Raw genomic sequence first — 12,864 nt, 5'->3', positions numbered from 1 at the left:
TTCCTTTTATTCTTGTTTTTACGTTATTTCATATTTTCTTTAGCCACTCAAAATGGTGGAAAACGAGAATATGAAAAACGGCGTTTGTGGCGAAGCTTACGATACATATGTAGGTCCTCTGTGAAAAAATAAATATTTTTAAATTGTGTCCACAATTACATACTGATTCACTTACTCGTCTCGAAGCTATCCCAGCTTTTGATTCGGCGACGCATGAATGGGCGTCATGGCTGGCTCATGATGACGCGGCGCTAGCCGAATGCCAGAGCCGACGACCCTGGGATCCAATCCAGAAAGTTCCTTTGCGACATGTTCGGTGTATGAACTGGCATCAGCATTCTATGAATAAGGTAATGTTTTATTGTCAGTGAAAGGATATTACTAATTGTTATTTAAATATACGGCTATGGGTTGACTACGAAGTGTCCAATAATTAGCTAGACATGATTGGTAGGACTATGTCGTCCATATTCGAATCTAAGACTAGTCCCGTAGAGCTAGAAGGGTCAATGGAAATACTGTAAAAAAATATTAAATATAACTTGAAAAAAAATTGTTAAAAGCATTAATTACGCGCATCAAGCTAAAAACAGCCATTATCCTGTTGAGAGTTGGCAGCACTGTTCTTCTTGCGGCACTTGCCATTCACTGAGCACTCGCGCAATATTGCCAGACTGTCACAGAACAGTGTACTTGTTCTAAATATTTTAGATATTTTCCGGTATATTTCAGCGGGCATGTTGGTATATTTGGTCAATAAATCCGCGGTCACACTGTTGGGCACCAAGGAACGGAACTTAGTGATGTAAGTTTTAATGAAAACATCGATGTTGGATTGATACATCGGATTTATTCTTCGATGCATCGATGTATGACCGATGTTTCAAAACTTTCCCATTTGATTATATTATTATTATTGCGTTATTATTATACAAAAAAATATTAAAACTTAAAAATTGTGTTGTTGGAAGCTGGGTTGTATACGGTACATAAACCGTCTACAGTTTGGTCGTCGCAACTAGAACTTGAACCAGTTGGACTGCGGAGTGGGTATCCTACGGTGCGCGAAATGAGGATCTGAAGACACGGCGACAGCCTCTGATGATTGCGATGGGACAATTAGTGACAGGCAGTTGGGGAACTGTTTCAGATACTGAGTTTTATTGAACAAATGCATCTCCTTATATAGCTAGCAGTGGTACTCTTATAGTATGGGAAGGAACGCCAGGCTCCATGTGAGTGTATTTTTAGATAGGGTGCACTTACTCTGTGCGGGGTTACATTTCAGTGCATTTACTTAGGTATTTGGAGCAACAAAGTAAATAGTTTATTGCTTCATCCTTTTTGGTGGGTTCGAGTTTACAAGTGCAATTGTCTATTCTTAGTTGCTAATGTCATTTTCGTGTCGTCATATTCATTCACATGAAGTGACATGGACAATTGTATTTATGAGTATATGTGTATGAGATTGTACTGTATATTCTGTAATATTAATAAGGTATATGTCTGTGACTGAACAGTATTCCTCATACCTTCCCAAACACACAACGGGTTGCCTTCGAATGATGTTAACGGCGTTCGCAGTTTCATATTTAAACAAATGTATACCATCTATAATAAATTTGATTCATTTTAAGTCAAATATGTTTACTTTATTTGGCATTGCTGTGTTGCTGCTTACAGACGACAAATACGCAATGATTTGAAATTAAACGATCGATGTTTTGCAAAACATCGGTAGCAGCAAAAACATCGGAAAACATCAGTAAATAACGGCAGAAAAACATCGATGCTCGGTGCATCGATGTTATTTTACATCACTAGCAAGAAGACACACATGTCATAAGAAATTTTAGTTTGCGTTTAAAATCGATGAAAATAGCTATATAGTTACATGTCTGCATCTCGCAAGAAGGATCCTTGCAAAGCGAACGCCTGCCGCATACAAGCCTGTTTGAACGGTACGTACCTGAAATGGTTTCCTTTGTTATTATGTAAGCTTGTGCGACTTATCAAGAATCGTCATTGCAGAAAACAATTACCAGGAGGATAAATGTGCTGACGTTCTCGAGGCTATGCGCCAATGTTGTCTAAAGTGGCATAAGGTATCGCTTTGTTGCAGTGGAATCAATTTGGAAAAACCATACTTAACAGAAGCATCCAAAGGTGCCGGCAAGTCGTGAGTTTTCGATGCGCTTGATGCTGTATGTCACGCTAACTTTCATTACCAACAGAGAAAAATAATGTCCATACCGCAGTACAAGCCACCAAAAGACATTCAAGACTTGTTAGACAAAAAGGAGCAGCAGCAGCCTCAACAACCTGGTCAGCGCCGTCGTACAGCCGTGCTGCCCAAGCGCACTTGGATACAGCGAAACCCGCGACTGTTTCAGATCAGTTTCCTGACGAGCTCGCTACTCATATTCTTCTCCAAGCCCATTTACGACGCGTTCATAGCAGATCCCTTGCCTCCCAGTGAGATTCGTGTGCCGCCGCACAAACGTTAACGTTGAGGAATGGAATCGGTGCGCAAAGCCAACCAACGTCTCCGCAACTACCCAATTCTGCTTACAAAGTGTGCCGACAAGGCCTCAGCATATGCAATTTGCGTGTCGCGCGACCCGAACGTGCAGCATAAGATCTGCGACGCCGAGTTTAAGAAATTTTTGAGCTGCATTCGAAAGAGTGCAATGGAGCTAAAAACAAAGTTGTAAACAAAATGTTACGAACGAAAGTGGCGAGTACCGGATGGCAACGATTTGGCCGTCAAATCCTGCATATTAGCTTTAGAACCCATCTGCTGATCTCCGCTCTAATTCGCCTTGTTCTGATCTGCTACGGACAAATACACGACAGTAAGTCTGCGGTGCCCTACATCGGACATCGACTACAAAGTGGTCACTGATGGAGCCCGTCAAGTGCTGGCGGGAGATACTCCGTTTGCGAGGCACACCTATCGTTACAGCCCTATAATGGCATATCTTCAGACACTAAACATATTGGTACACCCGGCGTGCGGAAAACTACTCTACGCGACTTTCGATTTGCTCATTGCTACTCTTATTTATCACCTGGTGCACATGGAGATCAAGAGTCAGTACCAGAAGACCGTGCAGCATCTGCTCAGCAAGTTCAACAGGCCCCATGAACCAGACCAGTCCCTCGATGCGCTGGACGAACGAAGTCACCCAGAAAATATCGCTCGCGTCTCCGCATGCTGCTGGCTCTACAATCCGCTGACGGCAGTAATATCCACACGCGGGAGCGGAGACTGCTTTTCAAGCTTTTTTGTGATCTTGACCATCTATCTGCTGATTCGATCGGAACACAAATCGTCGGACAAGAATTGGCTCATCTTTGCCGCCGGACTGGCGCACGGACTAGTTATCCATTTACGACTATATCCTTTGCTATTTAGTCTGGCCTACTATCTGTCTTTGTCATCACGTCTAACGCGAACGCCTTTCGATTTCCTGCGCCAAATCATGCGCCCCAACAAGCAACAGTTTTCCCTGGTCCTAGGCACACTTCTCAGTCTAGTGGCCTTCACGTGGACTTTCTATTCACTCTATGGCTGGCAATACATCTACGAAGCCTACCTCTACCACTTTGTGCGCAAGGACTCACGTCACAACTTCTCACTGCAGTTCTTGCTTCAATATCTGGGCAGCGCGGCGACAGTTGAGGAATCTGCGTTGCTGACGAAGCTGCTGTTAGTAGCTCCGCAGCTTTGCCTCATTCTCTACCTGAGCTTGAGCTTTGGCCAGTTTCGTCAGACGCTGCCGTTTTGCATCTTCACCGTGGCCTTTGTAAGCGTTACCTACAACTCCGTGGTGACCTCACAATACTTCATCTGGTACTTGGCGATCCTGCCCCTGTGCCTGAACAACTTCAAACTCCTGTCGTGGAGCCGATCCATATTCCTGTTGGTCCTTTGGCTGCTGGCCCAGGCGGTGTGGCTGCTGCTGGAGTTCAAAACCTGGAACAGCTTCAACTGGATTGGACTGCAGGGCGCAGTGTTTTTTGTAACAAACGGATACATACTAGAACAGCTACTGAGCCACTATGGGTTCACACAATTTAAGATTAGTTATAGGAAGTTGCTTTAACCAAGAAACAACCCATACTACAAGTATGTTTAAAGACGAGTTTTAATAAAGATGTAAAAAACAATCACAACTCAGATATTTAAAGACAGTTTTGGTTCAGCTCTTTGTAATGCTCAAGTACTTTATGTAATTAAATAGTTTTTCCACTTCCTCACTGTGCATCTGATACACTTTATTTTGAACCCCATAGGCGTCACACTCTCCAATCATTTCCATTTCAAAAACATTCCCTTGCTTGTTCCACGTAGCATCGGAAAAGTGTTTCTGAACTCTGCGGTACAGTGATCCTGCACAGATTGTGCCCACGCTGAATTGGTGGTCAATTTTAAAGTCTGCTTTATTCCTGTACATAGAATTCACTTTCTCGAAGTCGTTGCCTAGAGGCGTAGACGTCGACAGGAACATATGGTATAAGCGCTTCCGTTCGACTGGTTTTTTTACACGCAGGAAACACAGCTTCTGTGTGTAGTCGACTTTGTACGGATCGCTTGGGGGCAGTGGTGGTGGAGAGCTACATTTCAACAGAATTCTACTTAGGATCGTTGGAAATGTTCTAGGGCTGATTTTGGGCTGTCCCTGCCCTGCATCTTTAGCATCAGCCGTCTTCTTTTTCCCCCTAATGCGAGGAGTGTCTCGACGTCTCCCAGAAATATTCATCACTGGACCTTGGGATAACTCAATTTGATCGATGGAGTCATTACTGGCACTGTTGTTTGTTTCGACTACCATTGCTTTGGGTTTGTTATATACCCGATACTCAAAATGAGTATTGGGGTATATTAGATTTGTGGTAAAAGTGGATGTGTGTAACGTCCAGAAGGAATCGTTTCCGACCCCATAAAGTATATATATTCTTGATCAGCATCAATAGCCGAGTCGATTGAGCCCTGTCTGTCTGTCCGTCTGTCCCTCTGTCCGTCTGTCCGTCCGTCCGTCTGTCCGTCCGTCTGTCCGTCCCCTTCAGCGCCTAGTGCTCAAAGACTATAAGAGCTAGAGCAACGATGTTTTGGATCCAGACTTCTGTGATATGTCACTGCTACAAAAATATTTCAAAACTTCGCCCCGCCCACTTCCGCCCCCACAAAGGATGAAAATCTGTGGCATCAACATTTTTAAAGATACGATAAAACCATAAACGCAGAATCGTAGAGGATAACTATATGTTTTAGAATGTAAGATCTCAACCAGATCGTATAATTATTATAGCCAGAATCAAGAAAACAATTTCATTCTTTCTCGTTCTGTCTCTCTCTAACACACAGGTTTCATGGTCGGTTTTGCCAATTGCAAAATATGAGTTCAAGGATCTCAAAACCTATAAGAGCCAGAGCAACCAAATTTGGTATCCACACTCCTGTGATATCGGACCTTGACCGTTTCGTGTCCAAATTTCGCCACACCCCCTTCCGCCCCCGCAAAGGACGAAAAACTGGGGCATCCACAAATCTCAGAGACTATTAAGGCTAGAGTAACCAAATTTGGTATCCACTTCTGTTAGATCTCACTATAAAACGTATATCTCAGAATTTCGCCACACCCCCTTCCGCCCCCACAAAGGACGAAAATCTGTTGCATCCACAATATTGCACATTTGAGAAAACTAAAAACGCAGAATCATAGATAATGACCATATCTATCAGATTGCTGAATCTGGACCAGATCAGATAATTTTTATAGCCAAAAGGAACAAATCAATTTGCACTGGCTTCGCAGCGCCCGACGTCACGCTCAGACTGATTTTCTGTCTCTCTCGCACGCAATCTTTGTCGTGTCGTTTAACATTAGCTGCGTCTGCCGGAGGAGAGCCATACTGACTTAGTATCGGGTATAGCTGTAGAGTTGCGGTGTCTGGAGCAACTCACAACGTTCCCCCTCGTTTTTTACTACAATATATGCTTTCTTTATGAATATCTGTGCAACAATTAGGCAATAAGCACTGAGGGCCAACCTTTTAAATGGTCGGGTTGTTTGGTGGTAGCTCGAAATCATACAAAATATTTCACAACAAAAAGAAGCTTTTAATGTTAGTGATGGGAATGGTGCTACTATATGGTGCTTTTTAACTTCATTTACGTGGAATGGCAAATACTTATTATCAAAGTAAATTTGAAAGCCGCACTCCTTGTTTCAAAATTCTAAACAATTTAACATGATTTTCACAAGCGACCAATACAATATTATAATGAATTTATCTACGATTTTGATGCATAAATTTTCTGAAACTATTGACCTGGTTTCCACTTAATCACTCTGTCATTATTCCAGTGCTCCCCGCTCATCCGATTCAGAACCAAAAAAATAACTTCTTTGTCGTCAACCATGAATTCTTCTATGATACATCCTGGCTTGAAATTGTCTGGACCGAACTCATAACAACGCTTTCCATTTTCTTAGCTTATCTTGTTGCCAACCTTTCCACCGAATTTTCTATAAAAGTTTCTTGAAATACTCCTCAATTGTTTACTTTTGTAAAGGGGAAGAAGTCATGACTGATAGTATGATTTGGACCGTTTCACAACAAAAAGCCAATAACAGTGTTGCTGGAATAGAATTGATTATTTGTTCTTTTATATTGCCGTAGGGTGAACATTATCTACCAACTAATTTCTAAAAGATGTTAGGTACATTCTAATGCGCGTTATACACCATTTTATTCTTAAAGTACAAGTCATTTCGCTTTAATTACATATTAGCTGAGGCTGCATACGTAAACAATAATAGGATAAAGGGATAATAATAGGATAAGCTAAAGGGGTATTAAACATTTATTCAGGCACATGCACTTAAAACACATTATATATAACGTGTAAAAATGTTTTACCGCTTACGATTTTCTAGCAAATAACGCATATAATTATATATACGATTGTCTTGCTTTTTTAAACAATCCGAGACTATTTCTTGTACCTCTGCCCATCGCATTTTAGACTCAATCACTAATTCATTTACCCAGTGCTTTTTACTGATCCGATTCTTTACTAATAATGTAACACTTTTTGGGTCAAACGTTGGTCCCTATATGACATGATGATGTCTAGAGTTCTGTGGACCGAATTCATAGTATTGTTTACCATTTTTCTTAACAACTGATCATACAAATCTTTCGACTTTTCTGGATCAGCTCTAGTTGCCAGGTGAGGAGCATCTGGAAGTAGTAACTTCTGCAAAACGCACTCTTTGTCGTGTCGTTTAATATTAGCGGCGTCTGCCGGAGGAGAGCCATACTGACTTAGTATCGGGTATAACTGTAGAGTTGCGGTCTCCGCAGCAACTCACAACGTTCCCCCTCGTTTCAAGTTATATTTAATATTTTTTTAACAGTATTTCCATTGACCCTTCTAGCTCTACGGGATTAGTTTTAGATTAAAATATAGACGACATAGTCGTACCAATCATGTCTAGCTAATTATTGGACACTTCTTAGTCAACCCATAGCCGTATATTTAAATAACAATTAGTAATATCCTTTCACTGACAATAAAACATTACCTATTATTCATAGAATGCTGATGCCAGTTCATACACCGAACATGTCGCAAAGGAACTTTCTGGATTGGATCCCAGGGTCGTCGGCTCTGGCATTCGGCTAGCGCCGCGTCATCATGAGCCAGCCATGACGCCCATTCATGCGTCGCCGAATCAAAAGCTGGGATAGCTTCGAGACGAGTAAGTGAATCAGTATGTAGTTGTGGACACAATTTAAAAATATTTCTTCTTTCACAGAGGACCTACATATGTATCGTAAGCTTCGCCACAAACGAAGTCGTGTCCGATTTCGACCCGCCAGACGGGGTCCTATCAAAGTATCCCAGCCGGACAGAATCGTATCCCAGCAGGACAGAATAGCACCCCGGAGCATCCGAGTCTAACAAGCCATCGACAACAAGGACTTTGACTATGGCAACCAAGCGAGGGGCTACGCGGGCTACTACACTCTAGATACATATCGTTGTTGTTAGGTTTAAGGATATACGCGTTTAAACATTTAGATAGTAGATACAAATTTTATCCACTTGTTTATTTATTTATACTAACGTATCCTATACTAAGCTAAGTTCTGATGAATAAAATGATTGAAAACTCATCCTTTCTGTCTTCTGTTTTGGGGACACTATCCCGGTTAAAAAAGGCGTGGCACGCCTAGATCGGTTCACAAATAGCGGAGAAAAATACATATTTTCGATTCGGGAAAATGTCCTTGATAAGGACTCCATCAAATCAGGGACAGTTTTTCGACCACAGGAAGCCGTCGCACGCCTAAATCGGCCCACAAATAGCCGGAAAAACTAGATCTGTATGGTTCGTTTGTTGTAGTCCTTAGCGAATGATCAAGGACAGATCTGATCGCAGAAGCTGGCGTACGTCGCGATCGGGCCACGAAGAAGGGGGAAACCAAGATATATGTGTCTGGAAAAAATATCCTGAATCCTTGGTCCTTGATAAGGACTGCATTAGATCAAGGAACCTATTCCGAGTACGGGAAGCCGTCGCAAATAACGGAGAAAACAACAAAAGTTGTTGTTGTCAATTGTTGTACAAAATTTGTTCTTGTTGTTGTACAACAACTTTCAAATGCCCAAAAACGGGAATTACAAATCTGGGATACCAGGCGAACAGAAATCAGCAGAAGGTCACTGGTTTTTTTAATTTTATTATTTGTCCCGCCATTTTTCAAATCCCCAAATTTTGCAACGTTTTCTCATATTTTCTTTGGTCACTTTTCCGTTCTTCGGCCGCTCAAAATGGTGGAAAAGTAGAATTTCAAATGTGGAATACCAGGTGTTTGTAGTGGGGCGGATCGAAGCTCAACTCTCCCGCAACGCAATTGCTGTAGCCGTCATAAGAAATGAAAACCGTTATGTTTAGTGGTATATATATAATTATGTGCGTGTATTTGGTTTGACGGTCGCGCGGTAGATCGGCCGTCTGAAGCGGGGGTGAAATCGTAACTGCTTAACTCTATGCCTTATGGTGCTTTTTCTGCCGTGAGCGCCGTGTGGATCGTGGATTGTGGATCCGAGCGCCCCTCCGAGCGCGCGAGAGCGAGTTGGGACCGGGGCGCACGGAGTTGGCACAGTGCGCGGAAATTGTTTACGGCTGGCCTGAGCATCCTCCCCCCCCTTGCAGGATTGCAAAGTATAATGGGGTGGCCTATGGCTGGGCGTACGCTCCGGACCCGATTCATCCCAAAAAAGGCGCTCTGGACTTGACAAGGACGTCGACTCATTGTCGCTCCACGGTCGGGTAGGCGTGAGGATGCGCAAAACGGGGGTTGCTCTTGAGGAATCTGTGGATGGCGCCGTGGTTCCTACGACGGGGCGGCTCGCGGGGAGACGAGGGGGTCGTTCGCCGTGAGCCGATGTAGATGGCGACGGTACAGTCGCGGCTGAGCGGGCTGGACGACGAGGGCGGCGTTTTGCATGGTTCGATTTAGATGGCGACGATGCTCGCGAGGCTGAGCGGGCCGGACGACGAGACGTGGGTACGTGGAGTAGCCTGTGGTTGTTTTTGCCGGAGTGTTGGTGAGCCAGGCAGTTCCCGCAGTTCTGGGTGATAAGGACAGCTCGGAGTTTCTCTTCGGGGCTCAGGAGAAGAAATTGGTGGTAGGTCCGTAGCGGATGGACTCCTTGGCAGATTCGGCAACGGTAGGAGCCAATTTCCCGAGCACGTCGGTTCTCCCTGGTGCGGTTGGCGCGGGGACGTGGGGCCATATCTGGGTGCGGAGAACTAAATTGAAATAAAGGCGTCGAAGACACATTAGTAACGATCTTGGAACGGGTGAGAGGCACATTTAAGACATTGGAAATTGCCGCCCGGTTACATAGTCTGGTGAGGCTATGTTGATCTAAGGACGGATTCACCTTCGAGCTCAGGCTTGAATTCGGACCGAAGCGTAGAGCTTTCATACAGTGCATATTTTGGAAATATTTCCGTCGGTCAGGAGACCGTTCGAAAACTTCTGCGGAGGGAGCTGGAAGGAAATTGCTGTCGTAAAAAGACCCCGAGTCTTCTACCAGTGTGATAGGTCGTCTGGAAATTTGACTCGAGAACGATGAGATTTGATTCATCACCTGAGGCACTGGACCTGTGAGTACCCAGCCGAAAATGGTCTCCTGCCCGAGGAGAGAGCCACAGATGTCGGTCAGTGAGCCACTTAACTGAATGGACGGAAGGATATCCGCTCCAATCAGGATATCTCGCGGCCAATTCCGGAATAACGTAGGCTGTGGCATTTAGTTGTAAGCCCGGCTTAGTCGGAGAACGGATGGAAAAACTGCAGAGCTTCTTTGACTGAGCGGATACGGCATTATTTAGGCCGGAGACCTGGTCCTGGATACGTTGGAATGTCAATTTGATCATGTCCACAAGACGTTCTGTAATGAACGTTGCCTCTGAGCCAGAGTCGATCAGAGCGCGGGCGTGGAAAGTTTTTCCCAGGTGGCAAATATTAACGATGGCCGTGCCTAGGAGGACAGCACTCGTACCGGAGGCGAAATATGACTGAACGTTTGGCTGGGCTTCGGACGAACTTGGATTTTGTACGCTTGGTACTCGTAGATGTTGCTCGGGCCACGCTGAGGAATTTTGTGCCGTTGTGGAAATCGCCTCGCTGGAGTTTGCTGGATTGCTACGGTGCAGAAGCGTATGGTGCCGGTCTCCACAAATTATGCAATTGTGGGCGCTTTGGCATGCTCGTATCTGGTGGCCCTTGCAAAGCAGTTCAAACAAAGCTGCTTTTGCTTAATGTAGTCGGAGCGAGCGCCAGCGGGCATTTGAAGGAAGTAAGGGCATAACCGGATTGGATGATACTCTTTGGAGCAGAGATCACACGTGCTCCTCGTTTGATTCACTGTGGTCTCGAACGAGTGGGCACTCCTAGGATAAGGACTTCCTTGAGACCGAAACGGATTGCTTCTCGAATTGTCTGCAGTGCGTATGCTCGCCCTGGAGTGGGCCTGAGTCTCCATGCCTGGATGGTCGTCCTCGGTCACTTCGAGAGACAGGTACCGCTCCGCCAGGAACTTGTCCATGGCGTGCCAGGTGGGAATTTCGGACTTGTGCGTCACGGATTGCTCCCAAAGCTCTAAGGTCGTCTTTGGCAGCTTAGCGGAAATGAGGTACACTAAAACTCCGTCAGCGAAAACGCTGTCTGTGGGGACCTCGGAATGGGGGAGTGTCGTGAGGCACTTGTGGACGGCCCTCTGGAGCTCTTTTAGCGCTGCTGCTGACTCGGTACGGATTTGGGGCAGACTGAAAAGGATCTTCAGCTGGGCCTTGAGTATCAGCCTCTTGTTTTGGAAACGCTCACGGAGGGCGTTCCATGCGGACGCGAAACCCTCGTTCGTAAGTGGAGCCTGTGCCACTATGTCGTGGGCTTCACCGCTGGTCTTTTTGTTGAGGTGGAACAGTTTTGTCCACTGGAGCCAACCTTGGGTTTTCTATGTAGATGGCGGTGAACAGGTCTCGGAACGTGGGCCACTGCTGGTAGTCCCCACTGAAAACTTCAGTGTCACATGGAGGGAGGCGGCAACCGCCGGAAGTCGGCACTTGAACGGCCAGTTGCGGCGTGTGTTGATCTAAGGACGGATTCACCTTCGAGCTCAGGCTTGAATTCGGACCGAAGCGTAGAGCTTTCATACAGTGCATATTTTGGAAATATTTCCGTCCGTCAGGAGACCGTTCGAAAACTTCTGCGGAGGGAGCTGGAAGGAAATTGCTGTCGTAAAAAGACCCCGAGTCTTCTACCAGTGTGATAGGTCGTCTGGAAATTTGACTCGAGAAAGATGAGATTTGATTCATCACCTGAGGCACTGGACCTGTGAGTACCCAGCCGAAAATGGTCTCCTGCCCGAGGAGAGAGCCACAGATGTCGGTCAGTGAGCCACTTAACTGAATGGACGGAAGGATATCCGCTCCAATCAGGATATCTCGCGGCCAATTCCGGAATAACGTAGGCTGTGGCATTTAGTTGTAAGCCCGGCTTAGTCGGAGAACGGATGGAAAAACTGCAGAGCTTCTTTGACTGAGCGGATACGGCATTATTTAGGCCGGAGACCTGGTCCTGGATACGTTGGAATGGCAATTTGATCATGTCCACAAGACGTTCTGTAATGAACGTTGCCTCTGAGCCAGAGTCGATCAGAGCGCGGGCGTGGAAAGTTTTTCCCAGGTGGCAAATATTAACGATGGCCGTGCCTAGGAGGACAGCACTCGTACCGGAGGCGAAATATGACTGAACGTTTGGCTGGGCTTCGGACGAACTTGGATTTTGTACGCTTGCTACTCGAAGTGTTAGCCCGGGCCACGCTGAGGAATTTTGTGCCGTTGTGGAAATCGCCTCGCTGGAGTTTGCTGGATTGCTACGGTGCAGAAGCGTATGGTGCCGGTCTCCACAAATTATGCAATTGTGGGCGCTTTGGCATGCTCGTATCTGGTGGCCCCTTGCAAAGCAGTTCAAACAAAGCTGCTTTTGCTTAATGTAGTCGGAGCGAGCGCCAGCGGGCATTTGAAGGAAGTAAGGGCATAACCGGATTGGATGATACTCTTTGGAGCAGAGATCACACGTGCTCCTCGTTTGATTCACTGTGGTCTCGAACGAGTGGGCACTCCTAGGATAAGGACTTCCTTGAGACCGAAACGGATTGCTTCTTGAATTGTCTGCAGTGCGTATGCTCGCCCTGGAGTGGGCCTGAGTCTCCATGCCTGGATGGTCGTCCTCGGTCACTTCGAGAGACAGGTACCGCTCCGCCAGGAA

The 12,864-nt window shown here is 45.5% G+C and overlaps 3 protein-coding genes and 1 pseudogene across 5 annotated transcripts; 3 read left to right on the top strand and 1 right to left on the bottom strand.

The window, feature by feature from the left end:
* The first annotated feature begins 1,778 nt into the window (after window positions 1-1,778).
* LOC117190788 lies at window positions 1,779-2,533 on the top strand. Of its 3 annotated transcripts, none has more exons than XR_004473827.1 (3): window positions 1,779-1,961; window positions 2,032-2,204; window positions 2,259-2,344. XR_004473827.1 is itself a non-coding variant. In XM_033395845.1 (3 exons), the coding sequence occupies exon 3, from the start codon at window positions 2,244-2,246 to the stop codon at window positions 2,505-2,507; it is 264 nt and encodes an 87-aa protein (XP_033251736.1). In that variant the 5' UTR covers window positions 1,799-1,961; window positions 2,032-2,179; window positions 2,235-2,243; the 3' UTR covers window positions 2,508-2,533. The 3 variants fall into 3 exon arrangements, 2 of the variants coding, with proteins under 2 accessions (XP_033251736.1, XP_033251737.1); XM_033395845.1 differs by having other exon boundaries at window positions 1,799-1,961; window positions 2,032-2,179; window positions 2,235-2,533; XM_033395846.1 differs by having other exon boundaries at window positions 1,799-1,961; window positions 2,018-2,179; window positions 2,235-2,533.
* LOC117190789 lies at window positions 2,491-2,739 on the top strand. The gene has a single exon (XM_033395847.1). It carries the CDS (start codon window positions 2,517-2,519, stop codon window positions 2,712-2,714), a length of 198 nt encoding a protein of 65 aa, XP_033251738.1. The 5' UTR covers window positions 2,491-2,516; the 3' UTR covers window positions 2,715-2,739.
* LOC117190787 lies at window positions 2,701-4,179 on the top strand (annotated as a pseudogene).
* LOC108160154 lies at window positions 4,134-4,838 on the bottom strand. Its single transcript, XM_033396405.1, has one exon. It carries the CDS (start codon window positions 4,836-4,838, stop codon window positions 4,206-4,208), a length of 633 nt encoding a protein of 210 aa, XP_033252296.1. The 3' UTR covers window positions 4,134-4,205.
* Between the last annotated feature and the right edge of the window lie 8,026 nt (window positions 4,839-12,864).

This window comes from Drosophila miranda, assembly GCF_003369915.1.
Source record: "Drosophila miranda strain MSH22 chromosome Y unlocalized genomic scaffold, D.miranda_PacBio2.1 Contig_Y1_pilon, whole genome shotgun sequence".
NCBI lineage: Eukaryota > Metazoa > Arthropoda > Insecta > Diptera > Drosophilidae > Drosophila > Drosophila miranda.
This window is presented reverse-complemented; position numbering and strand designations above follow the sequence as displayed.